This window comes from Marmota marmota, unplaced genomic scaffold (assembly GCF_001458135.2).
Source record: "Marmota marmota marmota unplaced genomic scaffold, marMar, whole genome shotgun sequence".
Lineage (NCBI taxonomy): Eukaryota > Metazoa > Chordata > Mammalia > Rodentia > Sciuridae > Marmota > Marmota marmota.
The window spans coordinates 58,191,474-58,204,583 of record NW_026000174.1 but is presented as its reverse complement, the minus strand read 5'-3'; the positions used below and the strand labels follow the sequence as shown (position 1 = coordinate 58,204,583).

General features: G+C 34.4%; 2 protein-coding genes across 2 annotated transcripts; both read right to left on the bottom strand.

Moving 5' to 3' along the window:
* Nucleotides 1–1,318: 1,318 nt before the first annotated feature.
* On the bottom strand, nucleotides 1,319–2,296 carry LOC107135167 (olfactory receptor 5D18-like). The gene has a single exon (XM_015477095.1). It carries the CDS (start codon nucleotides 2,294–2,296, stop codon nucleotides 1,319–1,321), a length of 978 nt encoding a protein of 325 aa, XP_015332581.1.
* A 6,132-nt stretch (nucleotides 2,297–8,428) lies between these two features.
* On the bottom strand, nucleotides 8,429–9,388 carry LOC107159156 (olfactory receptor 5D13-like). Its single transcript, XM_015505706.1, is given in 1 exon segment — nucleotides 8,429–9,388. A coding segment is annotated over 1 exon segment (960 nt).
* Between the last annotated feature and the right edge of the window lie 3,722 nt (nucleotides 9,389–13,110).

The window sequence follows — 13,110 nt, the reverse complement described above, 5'->3', positions numbered from 1 at the left end:
ACCATGCTCACAAAGTTGTATGTCAACATAGCCACACAAAAGACAAAGCCAATCAAAAGTACAGGGATATAAAGGAAGTGATGATAGCCCTAGAGCATGTCACAGTTATTAGAAAGGTCAGAGCTTTGGGTCATTGTAACTGTATGGAAAGGATGGTGAGAAACTGCCACAAACCACTCCTGACACATCATTGCTGATCTGAATACATCTGTCCCCCAGAGAATGCACACAAAGAATTGCTTAATGCATCTGTGAAGGAGATGATTTTTTTCCCTTCTACAAAATTTTTTTCTAACAATTTGTAAATAACTCAATTAGACTAACAGATATCAACAGAAGACCCTCAGAACAATGTTCATGGAAACACTTTCATTAAGAGATCGAAAAGAAAACAATGCCAGACCAAAATAAACAGTAGTACAAATAAACTAATTCTGGTAAATTCATTTGATGAAACACAATTCAGTTAAAAAATGAAGCGTAGTTACAATTTATGAAAAATTCCTCAAAAAGACACCAGATAAAATGGAATGTATAGTTTAAATGCATTTCAAATGCAGAAAAAAAGTAAAATGTTAACATTCAAAACCTATACATAGAGATTCAGTTTCTCAGTGATGTTGCTACCCTACCCTTTGAGCATCTGTAAAAGCTATATAATCTAAATTATTTTACTTCTAAGGAAAAATGTTGAGCATTCTTTAATTTTGAAAACTTGAAAAATATCATGTGCATTAACAAAAAACATCTTGTATACATAACATCTATAATTGTATACATAACATCCACGATCTTCAGGCAGAGCAGGCAGAGGGAGTGGGAAAGTGCTTACGTGGAAATCAAATAGTGTTGCTCATGTTCTTTCTTCACTTGGTTGGAGGAATAAACAGAGAATTATTATTAATAAAGCTCTGTGTATAAGGTTGCCACATTGGGAGACAGAATAAGAGAACACTAAAAAAAGGAAATGAAGGATTGGGAGGGGAATAAAATGAAGAGGAAGGGAAGGTTGAAATAAAAAGAAACATAATTAAGCTCTAAAATATAGACTATGGACATCATAGAAGACCATTGTTTAACCTACTACATTCTAGTTGAGGCAAAATAAAACAGAATTTCCTTTCTCATTATTCCCCTTTGCTCATAGTGGTTATCAATGTATAACTTGATTTAACAATCAGATATATTTAAATTATCTCACAAGTTCTCTAAACAATTGCATACCATTATTTGAAGAAACAATTAAAATCAATGCAATGTTTAATCCACATTATATTGAGGTTAGCAGGGAAATGTGTGTGGGGTGTGTGTGTCACTATCACGAGTGAGAAAGCACTTTTAAGTGCATTAACTTGCTCAAGGTCTCCTTGACATCTTTATTTCTTAGGCTGTAGATGAGGGGATTTAGCATAGGGATGACCATGCTGTAAAACACAGTGGCAAATTTGACAAGGAGCAAGGAGCTTTTAGATTTTAGCACACAGTAGAGAAGGAGGATGACCCCGTGGCAGAAGCAGATAGCAGCCAGGTGGGAGCCACAGGTGGAGAAAGCTTTTCTGAGCCCACCCTTGGCAGGGATCTTGATGACCGTAATGACTATGACGACATAGGAGGTGAGGATGATCAGCAGGCTACAAATCTCATTGAACATGCAGATGACTAAACATGCCAACTGGCTGAGGGAGGAATCCGAGCAGGATGCAGAGATGATGGCGGAGTACTCACAGCAAAAGTGATTGATGATTCCAGATCCACAGTAAGATAGGGCCAAAAGAAAATATGTGAGTGTGGAGGAACAGATTCCACCCCATATGTAACTTCCAGCCACCAGCAGAGCACAGAGCTTTCGAGACATAGCAACTGTGTAGAGCAGGGGGTTACAAACAGCCACAAACCGGTCATAGGCCATCACTGCCAAAATAAACGTTTGTGTGATGACACATGTGCAGCCAAAGAAAAACTGTGTTATGCATCCTTTGAAGGACATACTTCTGTCCTCCACAACCAAGAAATCTAAAAGTTTGGGTGCAATTGTGGTGGTGTAGCAAAAATCAACAAAGGATAAGTGGCTGAGGAAAAAGTACATGGGAGTGTGGAGTTTGGGGTTAATCCTGATGATCAGTATCATACCAAGGTTTTCCAGCACAGAAATGGTGTAGATAGTCAAGAATATCAGGAACAAGGGCACCTGGAGCTTTGGATATTCTGAGAAGCCCAGGAAGATGAAAGTGAAGACTGTACTCTGGTTCCACTCATGCTGCATTTGGCTCCCGTTGGAGGAAATCCGAGAGTTCATCCCAAAAAGCTGAAAGAGCAGAGAAAAGGTGTTGGGAAAGGAAAGCAGATGAACATGTCTTAATTCATGGCAGTGGGACATTCTACCACAGAGATGGCTCAACCATGCCTGCCAATAGGGATCCTAGGAACGGGTTTCACCAGGTATTCCTTGTTGATAATCCAGTCAGGCAGATATGCATTCCTGCAGCTTAATTGGTACTGAGAAGTTCAGTATGGATATTTTAGTGTTACTGTTCTAGAAATACCCGATAGTCAGAGTTGCATAGAACCCCGTTTGGTCATCTGAAGCCTTGATTTGTCTTCTCTGAAATCATTGACATTTCAGTTTCTCAGTGATGTTGCTACCCTTTGAGCATCTGTAAAAGCTATATAATCTAAATTATTTTACTTCTAAGGAAAAATGTTGAGCATTCTTTAATTTTGAAAACTTGAAAAATTTGAAAAATATCATGTGCAGTAACAAAAAAAAACATATAAATTGTATACATAACATACAAACAAGAAAATGTATACAAAGGAAGAAATTCCAACTAACAAAAAGCAACTTTTGATGTTGGGTGTAAAATACTATGATATAAATGCATTTAGTAAGGATTGAAGTGTATACCAGAGTTTGGTTCACAAGCATAAATAATTCTAACATTTTCACACATGAAATCTGAGGCAATATTGATCTGTATTAAGCGACACTTTACAGACGTTTTTACAATTATACAAAATCATGACTTTCTACATAATTTACCACGGCTAATTCACCTTACAAACAGTGCACCCATGTCCAGGTCATGGAGTCATTGTTTTGTTTCATTTTTAACTTTCTGTATTGTTCATGTGATTGAGCAAATGGTTCTTTTCAAATATAGAAATGATTTGTTTTATTTTTGGAGTCTTTGCAGATTTGGAAGGCTGAGATATACATTGTTTCTACCAGAAATCCTAGACATTTAAACCAATCTATGTAATCAACACATGATGCAAAACTTGAGTTTTACTTTTATGGGTGTGGTACAATTAAGCAGGTTAAACAGATGAAGTCTGCGAAACAAGGTTGGGACCTACTCCAAGGTAGAAGGAAACAAAAGGATCCTTCTGTTTTCATGTCTTCAGCAATATTTCCCCTCTGTTTCTTAAAGTTTACATCACACAATAGATAATGTTTAGTTGTCAGAAAACCCTAAGCTGGTTTCTTGCATTGTCTGCAAAGGGGCAAATCCAGCACAAACACACCACTTTTATACATTTATTCCCCTTGTGTGTTAAACACTGTCTGAATCTTCACATCTACCTGAATTATTTCCCCTTTCTTCAATAATGCTTCCTTTAATTGGCCATATCATCTTGACATCTTTCTGTCAGATTGCCAGTGCTATAAATACTAGGAATCATTTTGCTGATTGGACAAGCCTTATTAATAGATCATTTACATTTCTTCTTGAAAATATGTACAAACTTTGTAAAAATCTTAGACTTCAGATCAGAATACCCTGTCGAAATTCTGCCTCAGCGGCCTGTTTGTATGTGGCTCTGAGAAGCTATTCATGCTCTCTGCACCTCTTCTCTTATCTATAAAAATACAATGATCCTACAGGCATTAGATTATCATCATCATTATTACTGTAACTGCTTCATTTACATGATATAATTAAGTATATGGGATATCTTAATTTAGAAATTGATGTTAAAACATCCAGGACTGTGTTTTATATTGTAGGGAATCCACCTAGGACTCAGTTTCTTTTTTCTATTCTTTATAAAGTTGTCTTTTTAAATTTACTAGTAATTTTTAAGGAATAAAGAAAAATCCTAGAACGCAGAGCCAGATATTGTTTTGGAAAGCAAGATATGGGCCAATAGGGAACAAGAAGTAGAAAAATTTTGGCAGAGATAGTAAAAGCAGTGTTCTTTGTTGATTTCATTCTAAGTACACCTTTAGTTTTACATACAAATTTATTCCAGGCTCTCAAACCTTGAGAATATTAGTCTCTTATTCAATTAATAAAAATAATGTCACAAACCAAAGAAAACAATAAACTAAGTTCTGGAGACATTCCCTAAATGTGGAACATAGTCCTGGATGATGTTTTTACATTATTTTCTAATTGGAGATGCCCCATATACATAGTGATATCAGGTACATGTACCAGTGACAATAATAATAATAATGATAATAATACTTTAATGCACATGAGACTATTCTATTTGCATATTTAAGGAGAAGAGTTTTAGAGACAACTAACAACTTCAGTCCTGCATATGAACAGGCATCTAAGGCAGAATTTCCACTTAGGTTGACCTGATACAAGGTCTAATCATTATTTTCTTTGTATTCCCTCCTCCCTGTCTTTCTCTGGCTCCCTCAGGCTCTCTTTTCATCTTGACTTCAGGCTGAGCAAAACAACTTAGAGCCAAATGAAAGATCTTAAACTGTGCTCTCAACTTAATGCTTATTCCACTTATAATCAGCTAGGTAACAGGGGATCCTCAGGTGACCAGTTTACTCCTACCCTGCACAACTGAATTTAAGTCTTACATTATTGTCGTGCTCAAATTCTTATACATTTACAAAATGAACTTTTCACAACATACCTATAATCTATGAACTTCTGTGTGATGACCTATAATCTCTAATGTACCTTCATCCCTATAGGCTACTGCTGTTCCTTCTGTTCATTCAGCATTTTCAATCTCTCATGCATATATTATTTTATCATTCAATACATTCATCAAAATATCACTTCCAAATAGGACAACAGATTTCCCCTCAAATTCTAAGAACTATTACCTCCTACTATCAGATTCCAGGTACACTCTTCCAGAAAACTTCTGTGATAAATAGGGATTTCACACCAGATTTCACTCACCCATGTGACTTCAAAGTAAAAATTATATACAAGGCACATTGTATCTCTTTACAGTGTTAGAATTTATTTAAAATCTCCCTCTTAAAGATTTTTAAAAATTGAGAATGGATAATTTTCATAACATTAACATCTGCCAGAGTTATTAAACATTATTAAAGAACACAGATGAAGTTTAAAACAAGATCATGCCAAGGTCTTAAAGGTGTAGGAAAGAGAGTTCAATACCTGGTATTCTTATTCTCAGTTGATGGATATACACACGACGGTCACTAGGCTCAAAAGGTGTTCCTCTGACCAAAATAATTGTAATGTTTTAATATAATTTCCCCCACCCAAATCCTACTATAGTGTTTAGATTAAATAATTCAATAAAATCCAGATTTATTTATTGAAGTCTCATTTAGCAAATAATTAAAAAAATTATTTCTCAAATAAAGTAGCTGTTTTACAAATTATTTTAGTTGGTAATTAAGCAATGAGAATACTATTCAAAATATATACCACTGAAGATACCAAGGATATAAAAATTATCTTATTATGAAAAACAAATCTGGGCATCACAGAATCTCTTCAGGAGAGTCAGACCCAGAAGTCAAATTCAGGCCTTGTGTTGAGTATTTTACCTGAAACTGACTGACCTTGGGGAATCATACCTTAGAGAATCTTCACCAGGTGTTTTCTCTGAGTATAAACAAGACAATTTGGAGAAAATCCCTTATTTCTAATTTAAACTATAATTAATTTAAATCACCAAATCATATGGGAAAGTTCAACATGTTGATATTCTGGTCATTAGAAAAATACAACCAATCTATAACAATAACTTCATATTTTATACAATTTGTAATTGATTATTCAAAATATGAACCTTTTGAAATTCACAAAAAAGAAAATCACATTCTGTTTTAGTACATATGAATTTTTGTTGGTTTTGGGGGGAGGTTGCTGATAAATTTTTTGGATAAATGAAATATGTTGTTGTTTGTCAGAAAAAAATTTTCAGCAATTCTAAAAGGACAATCATTAAAAATTTACATTAATGTGAGCATATTTGAAGGAACTCTATTAAATAAATGTTAATACAGAATGTGTAGAACAAAATTATCTTGAATACTGCAGGGAAGAATATGTTCTTGATTTCAAAGGGATAAATATGGTTTTAAATAATATTTAAAACATTAGACAAATTATATTATCTAAGTTAGAATTTAAACTTGCTCTCTGTCAATGTATATTAGTAACATAAAAAGTAAAGCATGATGTAAAAAAATTTCAAGGAACACAGCTGACAAAGGGATAATTTTCATAATGTATGTGAAATTTTTCAGTTATAAATAATATAAATCACAAATAATTCAAAATGCTGACAAAGCATCATACATAGACATTTAGAAAAAATATCAATAAGTACATTAGAATGTGCCTTATCTCAATAAACACAAATATTCAAATTAAAGCTGCAATGAAATATTTACAAGAAATGGGTAAAAATAATGACTGATATTACTGAGTGTTGATGAGAAAATAGATAATAACTTTTTAACTTTTGAACAATACTGTTAAAAGTGTAAATTGATAGGAAAAATTTAAAATATTCAGATGTAAATACGTGTGCAATTTCATTATAATGAGTATTTATGTGCTGTAAAACAGAATATATTTCCTAATTTGAAGCACGCCAAATGTCCTTCAATCTATATGGACTTACAAAAATTTCTGGAATATTCACTTGATGAAATATTAAATAATAACAAAAATTTTAAAATAATAAATGCATGCACCAAAATTAATGATTTGTAAAAATCATTAATTGGATCATAATATGGATAATTTATAAAAGTTGGATGCATGAAACACACACTACATGATTGTGTTCCCTTAAAATTTGCCAATGGCAAATGCTAATTGTGTTTTAATAGATAGATAGACAGTTAATACCTATAGAAGAAGTAGTGTATATTTATGATTACAGTAATAATTTTATTATTGCTGGGGGTTGGGAGAATGGGCTTTGATTGGCTTTGAGTTACTGGTGATATTTCATCTCTTCATCTACTTAAGAGCTAGTTAGGCATTTAAAAAATATTTTAGAACATGTTTTAAAATTTTAAAGACAATATCAGAGAGTCAATTACTACGTTTTTTACAAAGAGAATGCTGTTCACTATAAATGTAATAGAAATGTATATTACAGCTCTAATCAACAGAGGGAAATAAACAGATTTAAAATTTTCTAAGAACATAATAGCTAATCTCTCATTAATAACTTTCTTGTAAGAAAAATACCCATATTAGGGTTTCATTAACCACTATATTCCAAATGTATTACAATGATAGATCAAAGAGAATAAAAATCAAGAAATAGATCTATACAAATGAATAAATAGAATAAATGTTTTTTAAAAAAATTCTTCCTTAAAAAAAAGAAATAGATCTATTTTGGAGGTATAATCAATGTAACCTACAGATGTTCAGGAAAGTACAGGGTACATAAATAACATTGAGTCCTCTGTTTAACCAACTGAATGGTATATAAGGAAATTTACTCATAAACACTTACATAAGAGATGAGTTTATTGTTAGAATGGATGATCAAAGGTACGATTTCATAACTATTATGTCATGTCCCTCAAAACAGGATACACATATTGTTAGAAGTAACCATAAATTTTCATTGCTCTCAGCATTATCTCAATACATTTCATTGAACTGTAACATATTGTGTGGATACTCAGAAAATGTGTGATGCATACAGATATACCTCTTATTTTCAAGACTTCTTCATAAAGCCAGTCAATATTTTTCATATGTAACAAAAGTTTCTTATTGCACTTAAAGTGTTAAAGTAAAACAGAAAGTTATGCTTCACAGAACTTTCTGAGTAAACACAGTGGGTTCTGAAGGCTTGAGTATGATTCTGGTATACAAAGCTGTCATTTGTGTTTTTACCACTTAAGTATAAAGAACATAGAAGAGTCCGGCTGTACAACAGGAAGCAAGTTCTAAGTATGGACTTCTAACTCCTGATCCTGGACTTCTGTAGCATTCAATGAAAATGTTCAGAAGCATGCTTTCTGAAATTCTTCAGAAGAAATATACAAAAGAAGGATATTTGTAATGAAACAAGAAAATTAGAAAGCACTCAGAATATTTAAGAGCATTTCTTATTCAATATTGGGTGGAGAAGACATATTATATATTTAGTTAAAACTTAAGTATCACCAAAAACACTTTTAAAAATTATGTACTGTTAGGATATACAAAAACATTTATCTGAATTTTATGTGGAGAGAATGCAGTTTGGTGTAGATTAGCCTCCTAAATGTCTCTTTTACATCTTTGTTCCTGAGGCTGTAGATGAGGGGATTCAGCATGGGGATCATGGCAGTGAAAAGAACAGTGTCCACTTTGACCAGGAGCCAGGAGCTTTTGTCTTGGGGCACACAGTAGAGAAGGAGGATGATCCCATGGAAGATGCTGATGGCAGTCAGGTGAGAGGCACAGGTGGAGAAGGCTTTGCGGAGGCCACCCTTAGAAGGCATCCTGCTGACAGTGGCAATGATGAAGACATAGGAGGCAAGGGTGATCAGGAGGCTACACACTTCATTGACTGTAGAAATGACGAAACATGCCATCTGACTGAAAGAAGTGTCACAGCAGGACAAAGAGAGGATGGCCGAGTACTCACAGGCAAAGTGATTTATGACGTTAGATCTACAATAGGACTGTACTAGCAGAGAGTAAGTGAATATCAAGGAGCACAGGCCACCCCACATGTAAGTCCCAGCCACTAAGAGGGAACAGAGCTTATGAGACATGGCAACTGTGTAGAGCAGGGGGTTACACACAGCCACAAATCGGTCATAGGCCATCACTGCCAACATGAACATTTCTGTAATCACAAGCATACAAATAAAGAAAAACTGTGTCATGCACCCATTGAAGGAGATAGTTCTGTCTTCCACAACCAAGATCTCTAACAGCTTGGGTGTGAATATACTGGAGTAGCAAATATCCAGAAATGAGAGGTGGCTGAGGAAAAAGTACATGAGTGTATGAAGCTTGGGATTTAACCTTATGACCACAATTATGCCCAAGTTCCCCACCAGAGTGACAGCGTAGATGCTGAGGAACACCAGGAAGAGGGGTGCCTGTAGGTGCGGGAATTCTGAGAACCCCACCAGGATGAATGTGGCCACAGAGCTCTAGTTTCTGACTTCACGTACCATAATCCTTCTTGAACAAGAAAAATATGAGGAAGGAAAATAAAATACAACAGCAGAACTTGACATGGTGGAGAGGCAGGCACTGAGGTGATGCTCAATGTAGGCCCAGGAGGATGAACGTGATCAGTGTGCAGTGATGACCTTTTGCTCCCCTTGGGAATCTTGCTGGCTGGTGCTTCAGAGCAAGTTGCTGTGTTCTTCAGGATGGTAGTTGTCTTATCTGGAATAAAAAAAGTGGAAGTGTTCAACATCACAATTTAATAAAAATTGTCTATATATGGAATTTCTGATGTATGGAAGACTTCACATTAAAATACAATTTTATGACAGACAAGGATACATGTAGTAATGTCAGACTGTGATTGAGATAATTGTCTTATTCATATTATCAAATCAGGTAAGTCCTTGGGAATAGTAAATGCTTTTAACATGCAAATAAGTACAAAATAATAAAAAGCTTAAAACTCAACTCAAGTATCAAGTATCTAAATGGTAAAAGGAACACTCTGCACCTACTAAAAAAAAAATGTAGGTCCAACTCTCTATCATGTTGGCTTAAGAACCAATTTCTTCAATAAGACACCTAAAGCACAAGAATCAAAATCACGAATCAATAAATGATATGATATCAAATTAAGAAGCTTCTTCACAGCAAAGGACACAATCAAGAACATGAACAGAGAGCTTACAGAATGGGAGAAAATCTTTAACAAAAGCTCCTCCAGGATATACAAAGAAGTCAAAAAACTTAACATAAAAAAATAATAATAACCTAATCAATAAATGGGCTAAGGGTAAGACTAGACATTTCACAGAAGATAAATTATCAATGGTCAAAAAATATATGAAAAAAAAATTTTAACATCTCTAACAATTAGATAAATCAAATCTACACTAAGATGTTATTTCACTGCATTCAGAATGGCAATTATCAAGAATAAAAGTAAAAAAATGTTGGCAAGGATGTGGGAAAAAACATACACTCAGACATTGCTGGAGGGACTACAAGTTCATGAAAGCACTCTGGAATGCAATGTGAAGGTCCTTAGAAAACTTGGAATGGAACCACCACTTGACCCAGTTGTCCCACACCTCGTTTACACTCAAAGGACTTATAATCAGCATAGTCTAGTGATGCAGCCACTTCAATTTTTTTAGTACCTCAATTCACAATAGCCAAGCTATGGAATCAATGTAAAACCCCTTCAAGAGATGGATGGATAAAGAAAATGTGGTAAATATAATCAATGGAATTTGACTCAGTCCTAAAGAATAATGAAATTATGGATGGAACTGGAGAAGTGCAATAGGCCAATGCCAAAAAATCAAAGGCAGAATATTTTCTCTGATATTTGATTACTAACCCAGGACAAGGGAGTGGAAATGTAAAAGCTTATTGGACTAAAAAAGGATAATGAAGGTAAGGGCAGGGAATAGAAAAGACAGTAGAATGAATCAGACCTATCTTTCCTATTGCATATGAATACACGAACAATGTAACTCCATGTCATATATAACCACAATAATGGAATCCTAATTGGAACAAGTTATATTTTCTTCTATGTATGTGTAATATGTCAAAATACAATCTACTGTCATGTATATCTAGAAAAAATAGGAAATAAAACCAAATTCTAAGAATTCTGTTTTGCAAGCTTTGTATTGAGTCTCCATTAACAAAATTCCTGCCACCCATTTTCACAATAAAGCCACTGAGCTCACATTTCAGAGTTCTCTTGAATCCTTGTCATGACAAGAAACTGAGGCACTAGTCATCATAGTCAATTCCATATTTAAACATGTACCTTGTAATGTCCTTTATTAGTATTGAAGTTTAGAATTGTTCTTTCTCAGTATACACATTTCTCATTCTAGGGAACAAAGAAAAATAATGATAATTCTCAGAATATAGACTTTCAAATATTTCAAGTCACTTTATTCAGTCTTCTTACTTTGCCTGGCTAAATAACCTTATTTTATATTTACTGAATATTTATTTACTTTCTAAAAGGGTTAAAACATATCCCAGAGTGTATGTTCAATATTCTTATTACAACATTAACCTTCTTTATCTGAAGTTAAGCACTAACACTAGACTCACTATCCCAAGAAAATTGATCAAGGACATGGAGGAAGAAACTCAGGAAACTATTATTTCTATATCTCTACAAACATACAGTTTGCAGCTAATTGTTTGAACTGAGTCAGGTTCATTCACTACCATGTCAAATTTCGTCAGGGTTACTGACAAAAGCCATGAACCGCAGATTCATACTCTAATGATCTTGGAGAAATTTAGAGATAGTGCATTGATTTTAAAATTTTATGCTCAGCTTGATTCTTCTCTTATCTCCCATTATTGGCTTCATGGCCTTTGATCCAATTGTACAACCCATAACTCTACTTCTTGCCTTAATTCAGGTTGATGTCTGCCTAGAATCCTGGACTGTAATTTCACTTCCAACTAGGCTTATTGATCATTAGTGACCATTCCAGTCTTCTACATTGCATTATGATTTGAGCAATTAGTCATTCAAGCAATTATTAACTCTTCTTGCATCCCAACTATTAGGTCAATAATGTGATTTTAGTATGCTACCATAGGGAGGCATCGGAAAATGGAAGGGTTCAGGAGCACATAAAGGTGTTCCTTCTTGAGCTGGGGATGTGGCTCAAGGGTAGCTTGCTCGCCTGGCATGCATGCCGCCCGGGTTCCATCCTCAGCACCACATACAAACAAAAAAATGTTGTGTCCGCCGAAAGCTAAAAAAATATTAATTTTTTTTCGTTCTCTCTCTTAAAAAAAAAAAAAAAGGTGTTCCTTCCCTTCCTACCTCACTATCATTTTGAGGTGGTCTGCAGTGTGTGTTCATTATTTACAAATAAAAAGGTACATAAAAATGTACACAAGGCAATTATTGTTAGAATAATATTGTGGTGATGGTCCTATGAAAGTTATAGTGTTCCTTGGAGGTCATTAAGATAAGTGCCTGCAGGATTGCTAGGATTGCAGCATTCATATGAATATTTAGGGCATTACAAAAGACAACATAGTCTTAAAAATTTATATGTGAACACCTTTCAGATTTTAATTAACATTCCCTTGTGAATTCCAGTGCCCATTGACTGCTCCCCCACCACTGCCTGGTGCTTTTTGCATTTGCCTATACTTTCCAAAACTCAGGCTGAGGCTGCTGTAAAATCAATCAAGGTTAAAGAAAAATGAGGAAATACCAAGCTGTCTCTCATTCTTCACTCCTACTGTGGCCAGCAGGCATTTCAACAGAACATATTTTGTTAACTAATAAAAAATATCATCTAAGCTGGGGATGTAGCTCAGTAGTTGAGCACTTGCAGAGCACGAGTGAGGTACTGGGTTTGATCCTCAGAGACACATATAAATAAAACAAAATAAAGGTATTGTGTCCATCTACAATTAAAAATATATTTTTAAGAAGCCTACCATTCAAACAACCCTTGAATACAGTCATTGAAGTTTTTGTCTCCGCTTTCTTTCAAAGTGCACAAACAGAGGCTATGGATTTTGATGATATTCCCTTAATGCATCAACAAGCAATTCTGTCCATTCATACATGTTTCTTAAAATTGTATTCTATGAAAATATTTATTTCTTCTAATCTACTGAATTGACTTCATTCCTCCACTCATGATTTAAATTTGTCTTGTTTCGTCACAATTTCCCTACACAGCTCTTCCAAGAAAAC